This window comes from Rattus norvegicus, chromosome 16 (genome assembly GCF_021556685.1).
Source record: "Rattus norvegicus strain SHRSP/BbbUtx chromosome 16, alternate assembly SHRSP_T2T, whole genome shotgun sequence".
Taxonomy (NCBI): domain Eukaryota; kingdom Metazoa; phylum Chordata; class Mammalia; order Rodentia; family Muridae; genus Rattus; species Rattus norvegicus.
The window spans coordinates 73018540-73042735 of record NC_141549.1 but is presented as its reverse complement, the minus strand read 5'-3'; the positions used below and the strand labels follow the sequence as shown (position 1 = coordinate 73042735).

The 24196-nt window shown below is 49.0% G+C and overlaps 2 protein-coding genes across 6 annotated transcripts in view; one reads left to right on the top strand and one right to left on the bottom strand.

Annotated features, from left to right (window-relative positions):
• The window catches only part of Erich1 (glutamate-rich 1), a gene marked incomplete at its 5' end in the record, with an annotated part of 52793804 nt that overhangs the window by 10621628 nt on the left and 42147980 nt on the right, over nt 1-24196 (bottom strand).
• The window catches only part of Adgra2 (adhesion G protein-coupled receptor A2), a 38345-nt gene continuing 29494 nt past the window's right edge, over nt 15346-24196 (top strand). For 4 of the 6 annotated variants that reach the window (XR_015639277.1, XR_015639276.1, XM_087587301.1 and 1 more), the window contains exon 1: nt 15346-16029. Coding sequence is in view for 4 of the 6 variants with exons in the window: in XM_087587301.1 (XP_087443427.1) it covers nt 15638-16029 (392 nt within the window). In the remaining 2 variants the exon portion in view is untranslated. The remainder of the gene's footprint in view (nt 16030-24196) is intronic. The other 2 variants (NM_001433283.1, NM_001433282.1) reach the window with 1 other exon arrangement.

Here is a 24196-nt window from a genome sequence, read left to right as displayed (position 1 = left end):
GGAACCTTGACAAACTCATCCAGTTTGGGCTTTATAGTGACGTGGCTCCATGGGCATGATCGATCAAGACATTGGTTATTAAGTTAACCTCTTACCCACTTCCCAGGTGGTGGACAGGACATGATGTTCCAGTCCATTGATCCTTGTCCTGGTCTTTCCTCTATCCGATCCCCTCTGGGAGCTGTCTACTGCTCATTCAACTCATTAGCATACAAAAAGACTTATTTCAGAGACTCCAAGGATTTTAGAGTCTATGCCAGGAAGTGGGAACAAGACCAAATATTTATATCATGGTGTCACACTGAGCTCCACTTTCATTACAAACATCTTAGTTCCTTCGACCTCCCTCCCCATTTCACCCCTCTCCTCTCTAAGACAGGGTCTCTCTGCGGCCCTGGATATCTGGTTACTCTTTGTGTAGATCACATTGGCCTTGAAGTCATCGAGATGTGCCAGCCTCCTGAGTGTGCCACCATGTGTGGCTTGGTTTTAATTTATCTTGACTGCTGTCAGCACCTTCTGGGCCTAAGACTCTTTATTTCTCAGCTGGCCTGAGGTGTTGCTTTTCTTACTTTCCTGGAAGTCCCACTTCTTCCACACTTGATGGGTCCCCAAGAGAGGGTCAATTTAAATCTACTTCACAGCCCACAACGGTGGTGGTGGCATATGAGTGTAATTCTATCACTGAAGAAATTGCCTCAGGGCCTGGAAAGGCCTCCGTGGGCAGAAGTTCTCAACCCCCAGAACAAACCTGGAGTAAGTAGAGAATCTACTCGAGAAGTTCGTCCTCAGACCTCAACATGAAAACCACGTATGTTCTCCAGTATGAACGTATCTTTGAAGGTAGAAATGAGCAGAAAGATCTTAAGTATGAGGCCCACCTGTGGTGCACAGTAAGAAGCCCATCGTGAAAACTTCTCAAGGTAAACAGGGCTGGAGCATAGCTCTGTGGTAAAGGTCCTGCCTAGGATGTAGGATGCCCTGAAATGTAGCTCAAGGCCTAATCCTGTTCTCTCTGTCTCTGTCTCTCTCCATACATAGATTCCTCTTTCTAAAGTTCTCTGGTCCTCACTTCTAATGAGAACAAAGTCTAAAGTCCTTCACTTACCTCCATATGTCCCCAAGTCACTGTGACCAGCCCTTACGTCTCTCCTGGTTCTTGTTTCTGTCTTGCACCCTCCACCTACCCTGGCCCCCACTCTTCCTTGAACACACCGTGCCTCCTGCACTAGCTGTTCTTCTGCAGTCAATGCCTTGTCCCTACCCCTTCGTTTCTCTAGAAATCATCTCATGGACACTTCTCCAGACAGGCCTTGCCCATGTTCACCATCCCTTACCCTGGTGGACTTCAGTCCACTTGTCTTTTCTTCAGCTACTAGATCGTGCATATCTAGTGGGTTATTTGCATGTTGTCTCTCGTCCTCTTCTGTAATATTAGCCACATGAAACTACACTCTGATTCACTGCTGTGTCTACAGTGCCTGAAACAGTGTCTGGCACACCATAGATGCTTAATCAATATTGTTTATATGACTGTATTTGGTTATAACCTCAGCAAAGACTGTCGATCATCCAAAAGAAGTTTTCACCATTATTTTTGGGCACTAATAGCCAGGTGGTGGTGGCCTATGCCTTTAATCCCAGCATGGACAGGAGGATCTCTGAGTTTGAGACCAACCTGGTCTACAGAGTGAGTTCCAGAACAGCCAGAGCTACACAGAGAAGCCCTGTCTCAAAAGCAACAATAATGAAGGTAGCCTGAAATATATAGAAATAAATGAAAGAACTCTTAGGTTGGATTATTATTGTGGGACACCATACTAGGAGGGCATGAACAAAAACTCTACTTGCCCCAGATAGAGAACTGACAATGGACCAAAGTATGGTAAGCCAACTTGGTAAGCCAATGAGTTTTATAGGGGTTATTTACAGGAGCCTCGGGGAGGGGTTATTTATAGGAGCAGAAATGACTCAAGGACAGTTTCATCACCAAAGTCCACCCCACCATGGGTGACAGCTCACAAAGTGGTAAACCGGGACACACTGTAGCTGTAGGAAATAGAACACGTGCACACAGTTCTCAACGTCTCGCATTTCCACAGGGGTCATATATCAGATGGCCTGCATAGAAGATATTTACTTTATAATTCATAAAGGTAGCAAAATTACAGTTATGAAGTAGCAACAAAAATAATTTTATGGTTGGGGGTCACCACAACATGAGAAATTGTATTAAAGGATCACAGCATTATGAATGTTGAGAACGACTAGTTAGAGATCATTCTTTGAAGGTTGGTCTGCAAGGCTCAATAGTCCTTATATATGGACTCAGGGAGGGTGGGACCTAGTGAATCTGGTCAGTTTCAGGGACTTCCTAAAGCTTTCATGAGCTCTTTACTTCGTGAGTTTAAAGTGTTTCCTGGTAGGAGGGAATATTTCACCTCTGCTTAGAACATCCTGTTGCTTCACCTGCCTGTAAACACCCTGTGTCTTAATGAGCTTCCCCCTTTGATGAAAGGTTTAATCACTATGGAAACTGTCACACAACAGGTATAGTTTAGTAGTAAGGTGTGTACTTAGCATGTGCAAGGCCCTAGGTTTCGGCTCCAGAAGCAGCAACAACAGAAGCCCAACTCAAAACAAACAAACAAACAAAAACAACTAAATGACTAACACGTATGATAAACCTGGAAAGAGCAAACCAAAACTAAGGCCAAAAAAAAAAAAAAATCAGTCAGTGAACCAAACAAATAAATCATTTTCTAGGAAGAGCAGGCCTAGAATTCCAGCTATTCCAAAGGCTGCCTAAGCTACAGAGTTAGTTCGAGGTCAGCCTGAATAAATTGTTTCAAAAAAAAAAGAGGAGAGGTGGTGTGGCTCAGTGACGGAGCATTTGCCCTGCATGCTCAAGGCCCCGGGTTCAATCCTTAGTACTGAGGGGAGCACGTCGCCTAAGCCACCACTACAGTGCTGCAAACCTGTAAACACAGAAGCCGGAGGGCAGCTATAAGATGAGGCAGCAGCATGGTCTACATAGCAAGACCTTGTCTCAAAACAAACAAACACCCACTCGAGACATTCCAAGCATTTTAGAATCTCTGTCAGGAACCAGAAACTAAAACTAAATGTGTGCCAGGCGTGCCTGTGCCTCACCGTAATAACATCAGCGGCCCCAGCAGTGGGTGGGAGCGGGGCTGGATGGGAAGGAACTCCAGTCTGAGACCTTGCATGTATATGTGTGCAAGCATGTGGTGTGTGGACGTGCAATGCTTGTGCCATGGCAAACGCAGAGAGGTCAGAAGACGACTGTCCCAATCTTTGCTTCCGCTGTGGGTTCCAAGGACCGAACTCGGGTGTCAGGCTTGAGTAGAAAGCACTTTTATCCATGGAGCCGTCTTGCCAGCCTCTTCTCATCCTTCTAACTTTTAAGAAATTGATTCCACGCATAAAGGAAAGCCATATTGGTCTTTCTGAGCCTGACTTATTTTTGTTTTATATGACATTCTTCAATTCTACAAATGACATATTTCTTCTTTATGGTTGAATGTGTATATGTATTCCACTATATTATATATATATATGTATATGTATATATATGTATATATGTGTGTGTATACTATGTATATGCATATATGTATAGAGAGAGGGGGGTTGAGAGATTATTATATAATTAATAACATTTCCTCTTTCCTCTTTCCAAACCCTCCCATATACCCCATCCCTGCTCTCTCTCATATTCATGGCCTCCTTTTTCTTTGTCGATCCGTGTGTGTGTGTGTGTGTGTGTGTGTGTGTGTGTGATGTTACTCATTTGTATGTTTTAAGTCTCACCATGTGGTATTGAAGAACAATTGCTGTGATCTTTCCTGGGGAAGACTATTTCAATCACCACCGGGGCCGCCGCCTCCGCCACCCCCATCCCACCCCCATCCCCATCCCCCACCCATCTCAGTACTCCTTAGCTGCCTGTTGCTCTTTGTTCCGCTTCCGTGTTAGCATATCTATTGGTACCGTCCTTGTTCGGGTCATGTTTGGGCAGCCGTGCTGGTGAGACTTCATGGGCATAGCTTCTGATGTTTCTAGGAGACAGTCTCACAGCAAACTCCCAATTCATCTGACTCTTACAACCACACTTTCTTTATCCATTAATCTATTGGTAGGCACCTAACCTGGTCCGTCACTCAGCTCTTGTGACTAGTACTGCAGAAAGCATGGATAGAAAAGCAGCTTTAGTGCTGCTGTCTTGACTCATTTCGCTGTATATAGAGTATATAGCCAGACTGTATGACACTTCTGCGTTTACTCCCACACCCCTTTGAGGAAACTCCGTAGTTTATATTCTCACAAAGGGTGTTTGAGTTTCTCTGCACCGTCCTCACCTACATTTCTCTCCATCTCTCTTTCTCTACCTCTCTACCTACCTGCCTCCCTGCCTCTCTCCTTCTCTTTCTCCCTCCCCCCAACCCCTGTTTCTCTGCAGGGTCTTACTGTGTGCCTCTGGCTAGCCTGGAACTCATATGTAGACCAGGCTAGTCTCATATTCATAGAGCGCCATCTGTGTCTGCCTCTTAAGTGCTAGGATTAACAGCATGCACCACCTCATCTCTCATCTTCTTTAAGACAAGGTCTCCTGCAGCCCAGGCACCTGCAAACTCTCCGTGTAGCCAAGGGTGACTTTGAATCTTTGGTCCCCCATCTTCCTACATCTACCTGCGGATTACTGGGATTGCAGGTGTGTGCCACTGCGCTAGGTTTATGGGGTCCTAAGGATTGAACCCAGGCCCCTTGAATGCTAAATTAGCAGTCTACAGCCGGGAGACATCCCTAACCCTGCTGATTCTTTCTTCATGAGAGCTATTATGACGGAAGTGAAGAGGAGTCTGAACATAGCGGGTTTTTTGACACACGGTCTCACTGTATAGCACAGGCCGGTCACAGGCAACGTAGGATGCCTCAGCTTCTAAAATCACTCGTGTATAACACAACGCTCATTGTCAACTCGGCAGAGTTTTTATTTATATCCCCTTGATGCTAAGGATGTCGGGTATTTTCCTATGCATTTAATGACCAAAGCATTCCCAGTTCTTTGTCTCTTTATTAGCTGGATAATTCACTCTTCTGACCTGTGTGTTTAATTTTTTGAGGTTTTTTATATATGCTGGATATTAATCCCTTATCAGATGAATGGGATGCAGAGCTGTTCCTTCCGTCTGTAGAAATGGATCTAATTACAACATTTCCCCTTCCCAGCCCTCCCGTTATAGCCTCATCCCTTGCTCCTTTTCACTTTCATGGCTTCCTTTTTCTTTCTCTTTTTTAAAATGTATTTATTTATTCTATATAAGTACACCGTAGCTGTCTTCAGACACACCAGAAGAGGGCATCAGATCTCATCACAGATGGCTGTGAACCACCATGTGGTTGCCGGGAATTGAACTCTGGACCTCTGGAAGAGCAGTCAGTGCTCTTAACCGCTGGGCTGTCTCTCCAGCCTGGCCTCCTTTTCCTTTGTTGTTATATGTGGGGTTTTTTGTTTGTTTGTTTGTTTTGTTTTGTTTTGTTTTAATTCTGATAATCGTTTTCTTTGCTGTGCAGATCTGTAAAGTGTGATACACTTCTATCTGTCAATGTTTGTAATCTCCAGGCTTGTCAGATTCCTACTCAGGAAGTCCTTACTCTTAAAACTTTTTAACAAGAGTTACTATTAGTCATGTGTGAGTGTGTGTGTGTGTGCGTGTGTGTGTGTGTGTGTGTGTGAGAGAGAGAGAGAGAGAGAGAGAGAGAGAGAGAGAGAGAGGAAAGAGAGAGAGGAGAGAAAAAGAGAGGGGAGAGAGAGAGAATGCCCAAAGAGGCCAGAAGATGTCACATCCCTTGGAATGGGTATTATATTTAGCTGGGAGTAGCCCAACATAAGTGCTCAGAACCAAACTAATCCTGCAGGAGCCAGGATTCTTAATCCCCGAGCCATCTTTCTAGTCCATCTCACTTATATCTTGAAGCATTTCCTTCTAAGAGTGTCAAAGTTTTGCATCTTGTGTTTGGGTCTCATATCAAAAACTCTGCCCAGTTTTGAGTTGGTTTCTTTGTAGGATGAGAGACAGGAATCTAGTTTCGTTTCTCCGCACATGGTATCCAGTTTTCCTAGTGCTGTTTCTTAAAGCTTGATCTTTCTCCCCGTGTTTATGCTTGACAGCTTTGGCGAAACTCAAATGGGTAGTGAGACATGGATTTGTTTCTGTTTTGCTGTTGCTGTTCTTTTTTCTAACCCAGTTGTCTATACGGTTTTGTGTGCGTGTGTGTGTCTGTGTGAGTGTCTCTGTGTGTGTCTGTGTGTGTGTGTGTGTGTGTGTGTGTGTGTGTGTGTGTGTGTGTGTGTGAAGTAATTTTAAAGCTGCCAATTGCCTTCCTTTTCTGCTCCTACTTTCCTCAGCCCTTTTTGGTTTTTTAAATCAGCATCCTCTGCCTGGCTAAACTGGCGTACTCATTTTATAGAACGAAGTATTGCCCGATTCTAAAACCACAAACACATATAAAAGAGAGCAGGGTTTTTTTTTTTTTCAAAACAGAATGACAAACAAAAGCCAACTAAACTTCTTAAATTAACTGTGTTGTATTTATGGGTGTTTTTTTTCCCCAACTGTTTGTATTGAGGTGACATTTCTTGTAGGTCAGAATGGCCATCTATCTGAGGCTGACCTTGAACTCCTGATCCTCCTGCCTCTACCTCTGGAATGTTGAAATTACAGTTTATATGTTTCTAGAGACGAAACCCAAGGCTTTGCCCATGGTAGGCAAGTACTCTATCAACTGACCCATGCCCCAACTCAGTTATGGCTTTTTTTTTTAATTTTTATTTATCTAATGTATATTAGAGATGGTTGTGAGCCACCATGTGGTTGCTGGGATTTGAACTCAGAACCTCTGGAAGAGCAGTCAGTGCTCTTAACCACTGAACCATCTCTCCAGCTCAGTTATGGCTTTTGACATTTAATTTTATCCTCGTATAAAGAGAAGAAAGAACAATAGAAATTCGAGATCGGAATCCACTCTCAGCTTCTGCCAGGAGGGTCCCAACCTTTGCTGTGCCACCTCAGGTGAATCCGGCTTGAATAAAGGCAAAGTGTGAGCTTTTCCCTGGGAAACTCATGTTATTTCACATGTGGCAGCATTTGACTGCCAACGAGATGTGCTCGCCAGTGGGTAACTAGCTGGGTAGTCTAGGTTCCGTTCTAATGAAGGCGCATGCCATGTTACAAACTCTCAATTCATATGTGCTCCAGCAAGGTACAGGGCAGTGCAGAGGGCACAGACAACACAACTGCCCTCTAGAGTCTCTGGAAATAGGTCTGGCAGGCATCAGCCATGGGCCTCACTGTGGCTCAGAGCTAATTGGAGCAATGGTCCAATACCACATACTTATCAAGCCAATGACCTGCCATTATTCTGTTGCCAGGATCCTGCCTCTGAAAGACAACAAACAAACACAGAAGGGTCTTAAAAACCCAACGGAGAAAATGTGAGTGGCCTGGGTATAGGCTTCAGCTGACAGGAAGATCAGACAAGGCTGGGTCACTGGGAAAACGATACTGCGGTGGCTTCGGGGGCCCCTGTGTGCTTGTGATCTGTATGTGTATTCTTTCATCCCACAACCTGTGGAGCATGCTAACCAAATGCTCTACCATTGGGCTAGACCCTCAGCCCCCAAATTCTAAATTCATTTTACTCATTTTCCCCTTTTCCATCCTTTTATGTATTTCATTTGTATGTGTTTACTTATTTTATTTTATTTTCATTTTTTTGAGGATGCCAGACATAGACTCTGCTACTGAGCTACACCATTTGGGACTTCATGAGAGCTTGTTTGTCTCCTTTTAGGGTTTTGTTGTTGATGATGATGTTGATGTTATATTTGTTTATTGTTATTTTATGTGTGCAAATATTTTTCATGTATGTATGCATGTATGTATGTACACCATGTGCATGGCAAGTGTCTTCATACACCATATGAGGGTGTAGGATCCTCTGGATTGGAGTTAAAGAGGGTTGTAAGTGGTCATGTGGGTCCTGGAAACTGACCCCAGACCCTCTACAAGGGCAACACTGCCAATCTCTCCAGCCACCGTTCTTGAGAATTTTGAGACAAGACCTTTGTTTCAATTAGGGTTCCTATTGCTGTGACAAAACATCATGACCAAAAACAAACAGGGTTTACATAACCTACACTTCCACACCACAGTCCATCACTGAAGGAAGTCGGGACAGGAACTCAAGCAGGCTGGGAACCTGGAGTCAGGAGCTAATGCTGAGGCCATGGAGGGGTGCTGCTTACTGGTTTGTTCCCCATGGCTTGCTCGGCCTGCTTTGTTGTGGTACCCAGGACCACCAGCCCAGGGACAGCACCACCCACAATGTGCTGGACCATCCCACATCAATCATTAATCAAGAGTATGCCTGATAGACTTACTCCCAGGCAGTCTTAAGAGAGCTTTCATCAATTGAGATTCTTCTTCCCACATAACTTTATTTTATGTTAAACTGAAAAAATAACCTCACATACACATAAAATAAAAACATTAATCTCTTTTTAAAAGTATTCTGCTGAGAGAGAAATCCAAGCAATGAACGTACACAAAGACACCCATGGGAAGTGAAACACTTGAGGGGAGCCTTGAAACCTTTGTTGCTACAGAAGCTCATAGAGAAGGGCGAGTAAGAAAACTCTGCACTTTCTGGGGTGTGGTGATGTGCCCCTGTAATCTCAGCACTCAGGAGGTCGAGGCAGGAAGATGGGAAGTTAGACACCAGGCTAGAACGATGCCTTGGCAGTTAAAAGCATTCGCTGCTCTTATAGAGAACCCGAGTTTGATACCCAGAACCCACTGTGAGCGGTTTACAACCACCTGTAACCCAAGCTCCAGGAGGAACCAACATCTCTTGGTTTCCACAGCGTGTGTGTGTGTGTGTGTGTGTGTGCACATTTTTTTTAAAATTTTCAAGACAGGGTTTCTCTGGGTAGCCTTGGCCATCCTAGAACTCACTCTGTAGTCCGGGGTGATATTATGTTCACAGAGATCTACCAATGTCTGCCTCCTGAGTGCTTGGTTTAAAGTTGTGCACCGCCCATGCCTGGCAGCACGCACACATTTTTAAATCATTAAAAGCAAAACAGCAGTGGCAAACACCACCAAAGTTCAAGATCACCTTCAGCCACACATTCCTGTTACAAAAATAAATTTTTGGCCAAGTGTGGTCATACACATTTTTAATCCCAGTACTCAGGAAGCAAAGGCAGGTGGATGTCCATGAGTTTGAGTCCACACTTGCCTACACAGCAAAATCCAAGCCAGCCAGAGATACACAGGGATAACCTATCTAACAGAAAAAAAAAAAAAAAAAAAGATGGTGTTAGACCTGGGGCTGGCGTGTGTGCCGCTCAGCGACAGAGCACATGTTTGTTCTCAGACTCCGGGTTCCACCCCATCGCTGGCAAAATGTATGTATGTTCTTGGCTTCTGTTCAAATCCTAGTTGTTTTCATTTGCTATGAAAGTTTTGTGTCCCTTGCCCCTTAGTTTCCAATCTGTTAAAATAATCATCTTCGGGGGTTAAAGATGGCTCAGTGGTTTAGAGCACTTGCAGAGCAATCCTGAGGTGCAGAATTTGGGTTTCAGCACCCCTGAGTAACCCTAACCCCTAACCCCTAACCCCTAACCCCTAACCCCTAACCCCTAACCCCTAACCCCTAACAGAGAGTCACCCTAACCCTAACCAACAATGCCTCCCTGCATGCTGATAACCCATGCCCTGGGATGTTTGGATAAAGGAGGGTCACTGGAACGTGCCAGCAGGAATGCCAGCTTCCTGGTAACTAAGAAAATGTGAGTCTCGGTTTCAGAGAGACCCAGACCCTGCGTCAAAGCAATGGGCAGAGAGTGCTAGAAGAGGGTGTCTGTCTGTCCTAGCTTCTTTTATTGCTCGTAAACACCATGACACAAAGGAGCCTGGACAGGAAAGATCTTACTTCACCTGACAGCTTATACTCCATCATGATGGGAAGTCAGGACGGGAACTCAGCTCCACCTCAGGGGCACAAAGCAGAAACAGAAGCAGAGACCGCGCCCGAAAGCGGTGGCTTACTTGCTTGTTCTGCATGTCACCTTGCTCAGCCTACTTCCTCATATCACTTAGGATCACATGCCCAGGGGGGCCATCCACCGCTCAGTAGGCTGGGCCCTTCTCCATAAGTCATTAATAAAAAGAAATGCTGGGCTGGAGAGATGGCTCAGTGGTTAAGAGCACTGACTGCTCTTCCAGAGGTCCTGAGTTCAAATCCCAGCAACTACATGGTGGCTCACAACCATCTGTAATGGGATCTGGTGCCTTCTTCTGGTGTGTCTGAAGACACCTACAACAGACTTATACATAATGAATAAAAAAAAAGGCTGCCTCCAGGATCCCCTTTCCTCTCTCTCCCCCACCCCTCCCCCTCTCTCCCTCTCTCTCTTCTCCTCTCCTCTCCTCTCCTCTCCTCTCCTTCTCTCACAACAGGGTCTTCCTACATCGCTCTGGCCATCTTGGAACTTACTCTGTAGACCAGGCTGTCCCTGAACTCAAGCAATTCTGTCTCCGAGTGCTGGCTGGGATCAAAGGCAGGCACCACTTCACTGGCTTCACATTTAGCTTCCTGGAGGAGTCTAGCTTGTGCCAAGTTGACAAATAAAAATCAACAAGCAACTAACCAGGAAAGTGTACAATACCCTCTTCTGGGAGTCACAAGCAAACCCACACAAACATGTCACACAGAAACACACATACATAGATAGATAATGGATAGATGGGTACACAGATAGTTTGAAAACAACAACAAAATGTTCAGTTGTCCTCCCTCCGTCGTGCAGATGAACGAGCCAAATCCTATCTCTTCTTCCTTTGAGGCAAGCTCCTGGGACACACTCCAGGCTACTCTACAACTCAAGGTCCTCCTGTCTTCTAAATGCTGGAGGTTCAGTCGCGCTGCCAGGTTAAACTCAGAAACTTTTAGATATAATATTTGTACGTGTTTGTGCAGAACAGCACACCAATTTTGTTTTTGTATTCAATATGTAATTGTCAAATTAGTGTAATAAGCAGTTCCCAAGCTGGGTATGACACACGCCTGTAATCTCAGCACATGGGAGATGGAGACAGGAAGAGCAGTCGTCCGAGGTCATTTGAGGCCAGCCTGGGCTACATAAGATCCTGTCTCAAAAGAACGAAAAGCGAAAACTAAGAGCACTTCTGTACTCCTTACACATTAATATTAATAACTCCTATGGACTGGTACTTTCACAGCTATTCTGAAATATGTCATCTAGGCCGAGCATGTAACTAAGTAGAAGAATTCTTGCCCACCACGTGCAAGCCTTACATTTGATCCGCTGTACTACAAAGGAAAGACAAAAGGATACCATAGACTATGATAGGCAACAGCTATCCTGCTGTGCTACAGGAAATCAGAACCAAGGTGCCTAGCGACGGATCAAGAAGGAAGGGGAGGAGGAAGGAAGGAAGGGGGGAGGTAAGCTAGTGTACGTGAACTCTCAGACATATATGGACTTGGGTTTCCTAGAAACAGGTGGGTTATCATCTCTGCTCTTGGTCCGTCAATCTTGTATGTAATCATAGCTTTTGCCGAAGGTCTAAGTATAGTGAGGGGGAATGGTATGACGCAGTGGTAGAGCATTGTAGGAGGTGTGAGGCCCTGGGTTCAACGCTCGTGCACACGCGTGTGTGTGTGTTGTGTGTGTATGTTGTGTGTGTGTTGTGTGTGTATGTGTGTTGTGTGTGTATGTGTGTTGTGTGTATGAGTGTGTGTGTTGTGTGCATGTGTGAGTGTGTGTATGTGTGTGTGTATGTGTGTGTGGTGTGTGTGTGTGAGTGTGTGTATGTGTGTGTTGTGGTGTGTGTGTGTGAGTGTTGTGTATGTATGTGTTATGTGTGTGAGTGTGTGTGTATGAGTGTGTGTGTGTGAGTGTGTGTGGTGTGTGTGAGAGTGTGTGTGTGTGTGTGTGTGTGTGTGTGTGTGTGTGTGATGCAGACTAAGTCTGTGGAGAAAGTCTCTTGTCACATAAACCATCTAAACCTGAGGTGAATACAAATGGCATTGGCATGATGTTGAGAGGAGATGCGCCATGGTATGGGCATTTAGCACACGCACACACGCATATATTTACATTGAATGCACACAAACATTACATACATGGAATGCATGCATGCATACATACATACAATGATTTCTTACATTTCTTGAGACAGAAATTCAGATATCCTAGGCTGGTAGCCAAGGCCAGTCAAGGCCAACTCTTAATCCTCCTGCCAATAACATATATGGACTTGGTCAGACTCCTTAACTAGGTTGCCTGAGAATAGGAATGAAGTGTGAGTTGCCCTTCTATTTCAAAAGAGAAGCCTGGGGTGGGGTGGGAGATAGAGTGTGGCACGGTGCTTGCCTCACAAACATAAAGCCCTGGGTACCATGTATCCCCAGCATTGCATAATTGAACAAGGAAGCACACTCCTGGGATCCCAGCACCCGAGAGGTATGGATAGGAAAGCCAGGAGTTCGAAATCGTCCTTAGCTCTACAGTGAATTCCAGAATATTCTGGTTGGTCTTGTGTGTCAACTTGACACAAGTTAGTCATCAGAGAGCCTTCGATCGAGAGCATGCCTCCATGAGATCCAGATGTAAGGCATTTTCTCAATTAGTGATCAATGAGGCCATGGCATGGGGGTGGTGCCATCCCTGGGCTGGGTACTATAAGGCAGGCCAAGCAAGTCACGGGAAACAAGCCAGCAAGCAGCAGCCCTCCATGGCCTCTGCATCAGCTCTTGCCTCCAGGACTCCAGCCCTGCTTGAGTTCCTGTGCTGACTTCCTCTAGTGATGGACTGTGAACTGGAAGGGTGAGCCCAATTAACCCTTTCCTCCCCGGCTTGCATCTTGGTCACGGTGTTTCCTTGCAGCAATTGAAACCCTAAGACACAGGCCAGCCTGGATACATGAGACTCTGGTTGTGTTAAAAGACACAGTCACAGTAAGTTCCCCAAGTAGCAGAGTAGGTCAGCAGCCTTTTAACACGAAAAGATTGTACACGCACAAGTACAGGCAGGAGAACATGACTTCGAGGGAACCTGTTGAGCAGTTCAGTGGGGCAGTTAGAAAGGATTTCAAAGGCTGGAGAGATGGCTCAGCGGTTAAGAGCACTGACTGTTGCTCTTCCAGAGGTCCTGAGTTCAATTCCCAGCAACCACATAGTGGCTCGCAACCATCTGTAATGGGATCCGCTGCCCTCTTTGGGATTTGTCTGTAGACAGCTACAGAGTATTCATAGAAAATAAATAAACAAATCTTTAAAAAGAAAAAAAGAATTTCAAAGGGGAGTGACCATTCCTGCTCTTCAAAATTCAAATTTTTCCTCCCTATATACAAAATGGAGGTGTACTCCACACTGTTCTTCGTGCAGACGTCAAGATGATGCCATCAGAGTAGACGTGCCACAGAAATGTCCCGCCAGGAATCTCACATGCACCTCCCCTCCGACAGCCTGCCAATGTCATCTGTAATGTGTGAGCTTCAGAGGGTTCAAGGGACAGGAGACTCTCTCCTGAGCCTTTGTCTTTTCGCACAGAGAAATCACAGAGAAGCTGTGAGTGGGTCAGAGAGACCCCTCAGCTCTTCCCTATCTCTGGCCCTTGTGGTCTGTGTGCCTGGTCTCTGCCCATCACAGGCCCCTTTCCTGAGGAATGCAGCCTGCACTAGGCCCGTCTAAGGCTCCTGCTGGGAGTGTCCATTCCATTTCTCATTTCCTCCCTTTGCAACCACTATTTATTTATCTTTGGAAGCTCGGGGAAACAGAGCCTGCAACAGGGATTGACCAGGGCCTCTGATGAGGGAAAGCTAGGAAGCTAACGACTGTAGCCATTGGGCCAGGGAGAGGGCTACTTCCCTGGAAAGGAGTTGGGAGATCTGTCTGGCAGGCCACAGAAGGAGAAAAGGCACTGTGCACCCACCCCACAGGGCCAAGGTGGGGTAACTTTGTCAGCACAGAAGGGTCATGAGCAGTTCTGCCCGGGGCCTGAAGCTGGCCAGCTACCTAGCAACAAAGGTTCTTATTGAGTGATTAAAAGGTCATCATTTCTGGGGAAACTGGGACGGCAGCATCCTGGGTCCTCAGACCCCAGCCTTCCTTTCAGTTGGCACTGCTTGTCCCTCTGTCACCCGCAGGCATTGGTTGTTGGTCATCGTTTCTGTTGCTCTTTTGAGGTTCACAGGCAGGCACTTTGACTCTCCTTCCCGGCTGTCAAAGGTCAGCTGTTACCTAGAACTGGCCCCTCTTCCTCCTTCTCACGCTACAGCCTTGTGACAAGTGGGGCCCAATAGATTACACACCCCTAGGTGTTATGTGCAGTGTCAAGTCAAACAGCTCATAAAAGGCATGGCTGGGCCTGAAACCTACACTGGGCTGGTGGTACAGTCTGTCCATACCCTATTATAGATCCCTGGGCCTTCTCTAATTTCCCCCCTTATTCATTTACTGCCCCCCCAACCCCCAACACACGTTAACAGGAGGATAGCTTTGGCAGTGTCTGCCTTAACCTTTGACCTCTCCTTGGCCTAATGACATGCACCTCCTGCTGGGCAAGGTCACTGCTCACAGGGTAAGGTCTATGGCCTCCTTGTCTCAGTCTTGTGCCCTCCTGCTGTGGCTTCAATCCAAGTTTGAGGGTGGGAACAGGATTCTGAGAGTCGGCTTTAGATCGGCTCATCGTGTGTCAGGGGGCCAAGGAGAAACCTTAGATCCTGAGCAAAGATCGACCACTAACACGGAGCACCAGACATCTCAAGCCAAAGCCCAACTTCGACAAAAGTCCTAGGAGCGAGGGGTGTGTAGGCTGGATGAGAGAATTTTGTGGAAAGTGATGGTTGCCTTAGAAGTCTGAGCTGGGGGGGTTGGGGATTTAGCTCAAAGGGGTTGGGGATTTAGCTCAGTGGTAGAGCGCTTGCCTAGGAAGCGAAAGGCCCTGGGTTCGGTCCCCAGCTCCGAAAAAAAAAAAAAAAAAAAAAAAAAAAAAAAAAAAAAAAAGAAGTCTGAGCTGGGCGAGAGAGTTCTGGCCAGTAAAAAGTCGAGACTGGAGAACAGTCTTGGTTCAGGGTAGGTGACTGGGTACGGGGAATGGGTGGTTGGTTGTTCAAGCTGTCTTTTAAAGGCTTGCTCTTGAAGGAGGGCAGCCGCCTGGCAGGGTATCAGGCGGCGCTAGGGCCTCGCAGAGTGACGAGGCGGTGATGGAGGCGGGCGGGGGCTGGCGGCGGGAGCTGCGCGGCGCCTAGCTGCCCCCATCCATGGCACGGAGCTGCGGCAGGGGCAGCGGCAGCAGGAGCCCGGCGCGATCCGCTAGGTCTCAGCCGCGCGCAGAGCCAGCCGGCCACGCTCAGGGGCCAGGCTTCGGTCGGCTTGGAGCGCTGCGCTGAGATTCGGGCCGCGCCGCCGGGGGGCCACCCGCGCTGCGCTGACAGCGACGCCCGCGTCCCGCCCGGCCCGGGTGCTTGCAAGCCATGCCCCCGGGGCGCCGCAGTGGGGACCCCGAGGCTTGCCTCCGCCCATGGCCCCCCGCCCCGCCCTCGGGCGTCCCGGGCTCCCGCTGAGCACTCCTCTCGCACGCTCGGGTCCCTCCAGCCGCCGAACCGTCCGGCCCCTACGCTGTAGGTCCCCGCGGGGCGATGGGTTGATGGGCGCGGGGGGACGCAGGATGCCGGTGCGGTCTGCGCGCTTGCTGCTGCTGCCGCTGCTGCCCTGCCTTCTGCTCCTGGCTCCTGGAACGCGGGGTGCGCCTGGCTGCCCGGTCCCTATCCGCGGTTGCAAGTGCTCTGGGGAGCGGCCCAAGGGACTAAGTGGCGGCGCCCACAACCCGGCTCGAAGGAGGGTGGTGTGCGGCGGTGGGGATCTCCCCGAACCTCCGGATCCCGGCCTTCTGCCAAATGGCACCATCACCCTGTGAGTACCCTACTCTGTACCGGGTCAGATCAACGAGTGGATCTAAACTGAGAGTTGGGGGGTGGGGGTGCGATATTGCCACTTAGAGGAGTCTGGGGAAAGTTTGAGTCCAGGCGTCTGCCGGGAAACTTGAAGTAGGAGGAAGATTGGAGTTTCCAGAACCCCGGTATGCCCCCCAGAGCGAGAGGCATCGCGGAAGCCTGCTCACCTGCACAGGTGAAGTGCGAATGGACGCTGGAAGGGCCACCCCATATTCCTTGTCCTAGATGGGCTAGCATTGCAGCCTTACGGGGCCCTGAGAGGGTGGGAAGGCTGATAGGCGTCAGGGACCCAGTAAGTGGCTGTGGTCCTCACCACGGTTGAGGCTCCAGAGCTCGCACGACCCGGAGCCTGCTGGCTTCAGACGGCTAGCAAGGCTCCTCTAACTAGGATAACTCAGTCTGCGGTGCCCCGCCCCAGGCCTGCGAAGCTCTGCTCCTAGCCCGGCTTCCTAGGGCAGGAGGAGCTTGAGCTCCGCTAAGCCTGTCCTTGGAATGCAGGCGCTTCTGGTCTGAATGAAACACCCCGTGTCCCAGCTCCTCTTGGGCTCTCTCCCACTGCGCACATTTGGGAAGTGAACTTCGGTTGAGCCCGGTGTCCCGGCCTATTCCTTTTCCCCTATGGAAACAATTTGGCTGTTTATCGATTAATTACTCAAAGATTTGGTAGGAAAACCTGGCTGAAGGGAGGCACGTGCCTCCCGGCCTCCTTCTGTAGTTCTCCTTTCAACTTGGGCCTGATTAAGCCCTTGCTTTACTGGCCACGAGTGCCTGTGCTCTTTAACCCCGAGTCTCGAGTTCCGGCAACCGCACACGGAGAGTCTCCCGGACCCTAGCAGTTTCCTGTGCTGACCATGTGCTCCACGCACGACGTGGAGTTAAGGGTCGTGCCCTAGCGGCGGCTCCTTGCTTTCCTGTTCAGGATCTAGCCCAAAAGCCGTTTCCCTTTCCCTGTCATCCTGACCCTGAAGGCAACCTTTTCTCCAACCACCCCTCGCCCAGAACTGGGGCTGGCTTCATCTTTTCGATTGTGCCCAGAACAATACAGTAAGTCCTCTGGTAGGTTCAGAAGCAGCTGGCTTCCTGGCAGGACACAACTGGTCAGCCTGTGATGTTGGCCGGCTGGCCTGCATTTTCTCCAGCTGGGACGTGTGCCTCGCAGTGGAGGCTGTATTTCTTGTTCTCTCCCACCTCGATGCAAGCTCTGGCTTGCAGTCTTAGTGGCTGCTAAGGCTGTTCACAGTAGGTCTGTGTGTAGTGATGTTTAAAGGAAAGTTTGGGCATTCTCCAGCCTACTTAGTTATGGAGGAGAAAAAAAATGCTTTGCTGTGAGAAATAGCTGGCCAATGTTTGCGACACACAGCTGCACAGCGATAGCTGGGCTGGGGGTGGAGGTAATTTGTGTATGGGCACAGGCTCCAGAGGCTCAGAGGACTCACATGTGTGGGAGCTGTCTCTTGTGTGTCTGTTGGTGGGGATTAGGGAATCCTAACATGGTCAAGGCAGAAGGGAGGGAGGGGAAAAAATAGAAAAGTGGTTTTGCAGGACATCTTAGAATGATTTGGCGTCTAATGCTTTCCAGCCGTGGCTAATTCCCATCGACGCCACTCAAAGGAGCGGGACCAGTTCTTGGTGAGAATATATCATGACAAAGTAGCAGAGGACTTGACTTACCTTCCTGCTCCAGCCCATAAGCCCTTCCCTTAGGAGAGGCTCCTCTCTCCTCTGGGCCCTTCTCCTTGCTGGCTTATAAGTACTTTCCAAAGAGACTGGTCTCCAACCTGGCAGGACCCTGGAAAGGACAGGACAAGGAAGCCAACTCCTCCACCAATCTGGAGTGTAATGGAATCTGAATCTTCCTCTCGATGGTTTTCTCAGTTTTCCACATTTATGATCCTGATGAATTGCCTGCCCTCCAGCAGTCTCTGGAGTGAAAAAACAAAAAACAAAAAAACAAAACAAAGACAAAACAGGATCTCAGTGGAAGGTGGGAAGGAGACTCAGTCCGAGCACACTTATCTTGAGATAAGGCAGAAGGGCTGAAAAGGGGCTGCTGCTTCCAAGGAAGAACATGGAAACCCCCTTACCTTTGAAACCCGTATTTATTGTTATTTTATATGTTTGGGGGTTTGCCTTGCACGTGTATGTCAGTGTGAGGGTGTCAGACCTCGGAGTGATAGACAGTTGTGAGCTGCCATGTGGATGCTTGGAATTGAACCCAGGTCCTCTGGAAGAGCAGTCAGTGCTCTTAACGCCCTGAGACATCTCTCCAGGACCAGGACCCCCCTTTACAAGTGGGAAGTCTTGCTAGGTATGGGGTTGGTGCTTGTGATCCTGGGAGGACAGTGAGTTTCAAGTCATCCTGGGCTACATAGGAAGATCCTGTCTCTAACAAAACATTAGTCTTTTTCTCACACAGATCTTTTTTAAGCTTGTCACTAGGTTGAGCCGCAGGACTTGAGAGCTGTTTTTGCCTTGTGGCTGTGCACTCCCTCCTAGGCAATTGCTTCATTCTCACCGAGGACCTTCTCTCCCCCTCCTGAATGGGTCCCCAGCTTCCAGCCACAGGAACCCTCAAGATAGAAGCCAGGCAGACACTTAGGGCTAGGGCTCAAAGTGCCAGATAAGGTCCCTGTCTGTTAGGGGCCTCCTTTGAGCAGCCAGCCCTGTTTACCTTATTGAAAGATCCTTCCTCCGGGCCGTTATCTCGAGTCTGCCTTCTGTTTTTGTACACTGCAGGTCCCCTCTCCCCCACCCTTTGCTTTGTTTCCCCCATTGGTGGACTTCCATTTGCACTTTTCCAGGAAAGCAGAGCTCTTGGCTTCCTTCCTGATCCATTTCTCACCCCACCCCCAGCCTCACGGCCAGGTCTGCAGGGCAGCTGTGGGCACAAACTCCCAGAGGGAGAGCCTTTATGAGCGCAATGGTCCTAGGGTAGGTAGCTTATGCTGGGGAGGATTGGGAGGATTTTGTTCTGAGTGGGAACCTCCCCAAACTGGGCAGTGGCTAAAGGCCTGCTTTTTCTGGTCCTTAGCTCTGAGAGTTAGAGAGGGGTGGGGGGGCAGGGAGGAGGCTTGAGAGCAAGGGATTCCAGGAAGGGCTGATAATAGATAAGTACAGAAGGAAATCTCCCCAGGAGGACCCCAGAGGACACAAGCCAGTGCCATAAATCTGCACCGAAAAGGCTCTTAGAGATCAGCAAGCCCAGGCCCACAATCTAAGGCTTTGTGGCTGAGGGACTGCTAGGTGGGATCAGTGTGGAATTAGCTCGTAGGATCTCGATGTTTCTACCAGACGAGGCTCTTGCTATTCAGGATCCGGTAGACACAAATGCCGCTTTAAAAATCCATTTCTTTCCCTCTCTCTCTCCAACAGGACCACAGTCCTCTTAACCTGGGAACATTTCAGGCTGAGTGAGAAGGTGCAGACATGGGGTAAATCACTGCTCGTTCCTTCAGAATACACAACCTGCTCAGCCTGAACAGATGTTCCTGTACAGGGCAGAAGGGGCTGTCTGCACCATGTGTCCAGTACTAGGTGGATTCTTACGCTGGGAGTTTGATGGTCCCGGGTAGGGAGAGGTAGGGTCTTTATTGGACCCAGTGCAATGCTCCTGCCTCAGGGAGGTGGCTCATGTGCAAAGATCTCCCTTAGGACCCTCCTCACTGGTCTGGGGATTCAATGCAGCCACCGGGATCTAGTTAGGAGAGTGTGGGGCGAAGTGTGCCAACCACCAAGCACACAGCCTGAGGGTAGTGGAAAGATGCTGGCTATAGGGGCGGGCCCAGCCTGCCTCCCCACCCCCTTCTCTTCTACCCTCTTTCCCCCATATGGTTCTCATAAGGTCTGGGCTCCGAGACAGCGGCCAGAGGAAGTGGCTGTGTACAGAGAGCTTTTGTGAGCAGGGGAGGGGGAGGGGGAGAGTAGACAGAAAGAAGGAAAGAAAGGAGGGAAGAGGCCAGAGATGAGGAGATGAGGGAGGGCTGAGTCTCTTAACACACTCCCAAGCCCTTCGGGCTGAAGGTCTCACCTCCTGAAGTCCTGGACCCTTTGTCTATCCCAAGTGAAGGGCCAAGAGAATCCCAGGGCCTCCTTGACTCCTCCCACCCACCTTCTTGAGGGGCTGTAGGTGGTGAGCCCAGGTGCCAGAGATTTTGACTGTCCATGCTTGGTGAGACAAACCCCTATCCTCCAGACTCCTGGTGCCAGATATTAGGGTGCAACGCACGGTCCTGTTTCTGGAGAGCCCTGTGAAGAGAGTGGAACCACCAGGAATTGGATTGTTGGCCCATTATTTACTGCATTGAAGAGACTATGACCTATTAGGCTGGGTCCCAAAGACATACATATACTTCAGCCCCAAACGGTACCAGGACGGGGTTTGGGAAGTCACTAGGATGGGGCATATTCCTGGATTAAGCAAGATATGTGTAAGTACCCTCTGAACCCTAAGGCCCTTTCTGCAGGCTTCTGTGGAATTGGTGAAAGGTATGACAACCTAGTCCTTGGTTGTGAACTTGAATGCAGGCAAACCAGTGTAATATGAATCGAAGGGAGGTTGACTCTGATATTTGGAGGTCATATTTATAAACTGAGAGACCGTTTCTGCATTTATCCCACACGTAGGTCATAGAGATAAGACCCTCCCTCTTCTGCTTCTAAGTTGATCCAGGTCTTTCCACTCAGTTTCTAGCCTCCGTCTGCTTCCTCACCAAAGCCCAGAGAGGGTAGCACAACTCCCCATTGTCACACAGCCTGCCCAGAAGCAGTAACTCTCCCATCACCCCCAAGGGAGAAGCTGTACAGAGAGGAGAGGGGAGAAAATCGAAGGGAAATTGCCCTGGGCTGAGGAACCCGAACAAAATCCGGTGACCATCAGGAAGGGCCGCTGAGAGGGGCTGTTTATTTTCTTTCCCCCAGCCTGGCTGCTGTGTTCTATTTAGGGCTCAGACACTGACAGGACGGAGTTGCCTCCTCCCCTTCCTCCCTCTTCTGAGGGGCCCCCATCCTTCCCAAACTCCAGAACATTCCTTTGCTTTCAGGACTGGACCACGGAGAGGGAGGGCAATGGGGTGGGGGGTGCGAAGCAGAGAAACCGGAGGGAGCTGACCCTGAGGCCCCACTCCCTCAGCCCTCGCCTTCTCTCAGGGAAGACATGATGGGGGCACAACAGGGTATGCAAGATGGATGGGGCCAGGTGAGGGCAAGCTGTGGGGTGACCTGAGGAGGGAGTTGTAGCCTGAGTGGAGGAGCCAGACATCTCCCAGCTGGAAAGGAAAGGAAAGGAATGGGCACCCCTCTCACCCCAGCCCCCACTGCTACCAGGACTCATGCCTTGCTGGTATTGTGTGGAGGAGTCCAAACCTGTGTTTTAGACTGGAGGAGACATCAGCCCCAAAGTGGGAAAGGCTGATAAAGCCTGGGGTCTCCTGTGCTGAAGGGCGGAGGCCCCTCCCTGTCCCCCCCGTCACCTCTGCAGAGGAATCAGGACAGAGAGACTGGGAACCCTGAAGCTTCCCAAGCTCTTGGGAGGCTTCCTGCTCTCTCATGGTAACAGATTCTCTGAAGTGTGACCCAGAAGCACAGAGCAGAGTGCTGGAGTTTGAACGAATGAAGGGGCTCCAAAAAAATTAGCTCCTCCCCCTCCCGCACTTGAGTTAGGTCTTGGAGACTCAAAGGGTTAGTAGACAGAGGGGAATTTAAAAAGATGTTTTGTTTTGCTTTGTTTTAAAGGTAAGGTTTCACTAGGTAGCAATGGCTGGTATAGCCCAGGCTAGCCTAAACTGGCCATGTAGACCAGGCTAGCCCTGACTTGACACAGCCGGCTCTGCACTGAACTCTATGCCCACTGGGCACCTCCATCCTGGGAGCTCTGCTTGCCCATTCACTCAGCTGGTGTCTGCTCATTTAGCCCCCTGAAGGAGGTGAGAGACAAGCTCCTCGTCCCAAAAGCCTCATAGCCTTAGAGACTAAGAGCATTGAGCTATACAGTGACAGACAGCTCCAAATTAACACTAGGAGGGACCATGAGGGGACTGGCTTACATATATGTGTGGTGGATTGGTCAGGTTTTGCTCCTCTGAGACAGGAGGATGAAGAAGAGCTAGGATTGTACAGTGAGGCCCTGTCTCGGAAACCAGCGAAATGGTAATAGCGAATTAATCCTTTGGGATTTTCTTACTTATTTATATATTTATTTACTTACTTATTGGGTATTAAACCCAAGACCTTATATGCTCCCCCAGCTCTGTTCACATTTTGGAGGAGTACTTTTCTTCCTCTGTGAGCTTGGATCCCACCGATAGGATTTTATATCATGGCAGTAGTCAGCAGTCCTTAAGGTAGATTGAAACTCCCTCCCTCCCTTCCTCCCTGCCACTCCCCTTCTCCCCTGTAGAATGTGCCTCCCTCTACCATGTGTCTGTAAGAACTGAGTGATTGGTTGAAGGAATGGATGGATGAAAGTCTGAGTGTCTGTGTTCCTTGCACTCCAGCAAGAGTGCTGGGACCACAAAATCCCCACCAAGTCTCCTTCACTACTTTTCCACAAACGCCTGAAGTACTGTGTTACAGGTTTCCACCTATAGATTTGGTCCTAAAGCTCAAAATCACATCTTTCTCATATAAACCCAAATATCTTGGTTTTGTGCATTCCTTACCAACTCCGGTGCCCTTGCAGAGATAGATAGAGGAAGGAGGCAAGACCTACAAGAAAAGTTTGGGTAAGCAGATAAGCAGCGGTCAAAATATCAGACAGCTTCCCTTTGGTCTTGGCCTTGACCCATGGCTGTCTTTGGTTTGCTCTGTGCCCAGATTGAGGTTAGGGGCAGTGTCTAGACGGGGCTCTTTAGTACTGGAGAAAGTAGATCCACCCGGCTCTTCTAGTGCCTGAAGTCATCCAGTACTGCCTGGACAGGCTTCCAGCCAAAAGAAGCAGTGGTAATGATGATCAGGAGTGGGCAGGGCACTTTGCATGTCCTAGACACCAAGGTCAAACTCAAGGGGAAACGAAACCATGGAGGGGTAGCCATTAGCCTATATCCTTAACTAAATGCCATGCACATTGGTCATTGATAAAGTATGGCCTTTGGTCGTCATGCAAATGAAGCACTTGTCAATGCTTCCAATTTGTAGCATTTATCTATTTATGCTGGGGGTTAGGCTAGCGCTTTATCAGCAAGTTACACACCCAGCATAGCATTTGTATCCTAGGGGTGATGATTATATTTTAGGTTTCAGGCCCTGGAAATATCCAGAGGCCCCAAGCTCTACACTACAGAAAAATCTGGGAGCTCAGGCTTTCCCTGGATGGTTCAACACAGCTTATCAGCAAACAGACAGCATCCCTCCCCCTCACTACTCAGCCCCCTATTACCACACACCAGCAGCAGGCATTGGTGTCAGGGCCTCCTCAGACTCTACAAAGACAGTGAGGGTCTAAACCCCTGATGCCCTGGGCCCTAGAGAGTCCAGAGTCTGTCGGATCAGAGAAGGGAGGCTTACACACACACACACTGACTTTCTTGGGCACGTGAAAAGCTTTTGGTGCCTGCACATGTTGGTTCCGTGCCCCATAGAGCAGGGCCCATATGAGTCCTATGGGGTCACTTTTGATGTGGGAGTGGTATCTGGTAAGTTCCTGTGGTTACCCAGAGGCCACAAGGGCTCTCAGAGACGCCAGCCACTCACTCCATTGGTGGTTACTCCCTTCTCTGTCTTCCCTAAAATAGGGCCCCAACCCTAAGAGGATTCTGGAATGGCTTTGGTGTACCCAGTATTTGGCCTGATTTCAAACTCTAGAGTAGAGAAGAGGGGACCCCAGGGACTAACCCTCCTTCCCATAGAAAGTTTAAGCTGAGGGCAGGGGTGGGTGGGTGGCAGCAGAAGCTAAAGATGCTTTTCCAGGTCTCTGTGGGGCCTGTAGGGTTAGTGCGGTTGGAAGGGACTCGCCAGGCTGGCTCCCTGTGAGGCAGTAGTGTGAGAGAGAACTATAGCCCCAGGATGGATCTGGCTGGGGAGTTTAAAGAAAACCCAGGCTGGTACTGTATGTGGAATAGCTGGATGAGGCTGTGGGGGACATGGCTCCCTCCTCCACCCAGGCTGCCACCCACTTTTCCCAGACGGTCAAC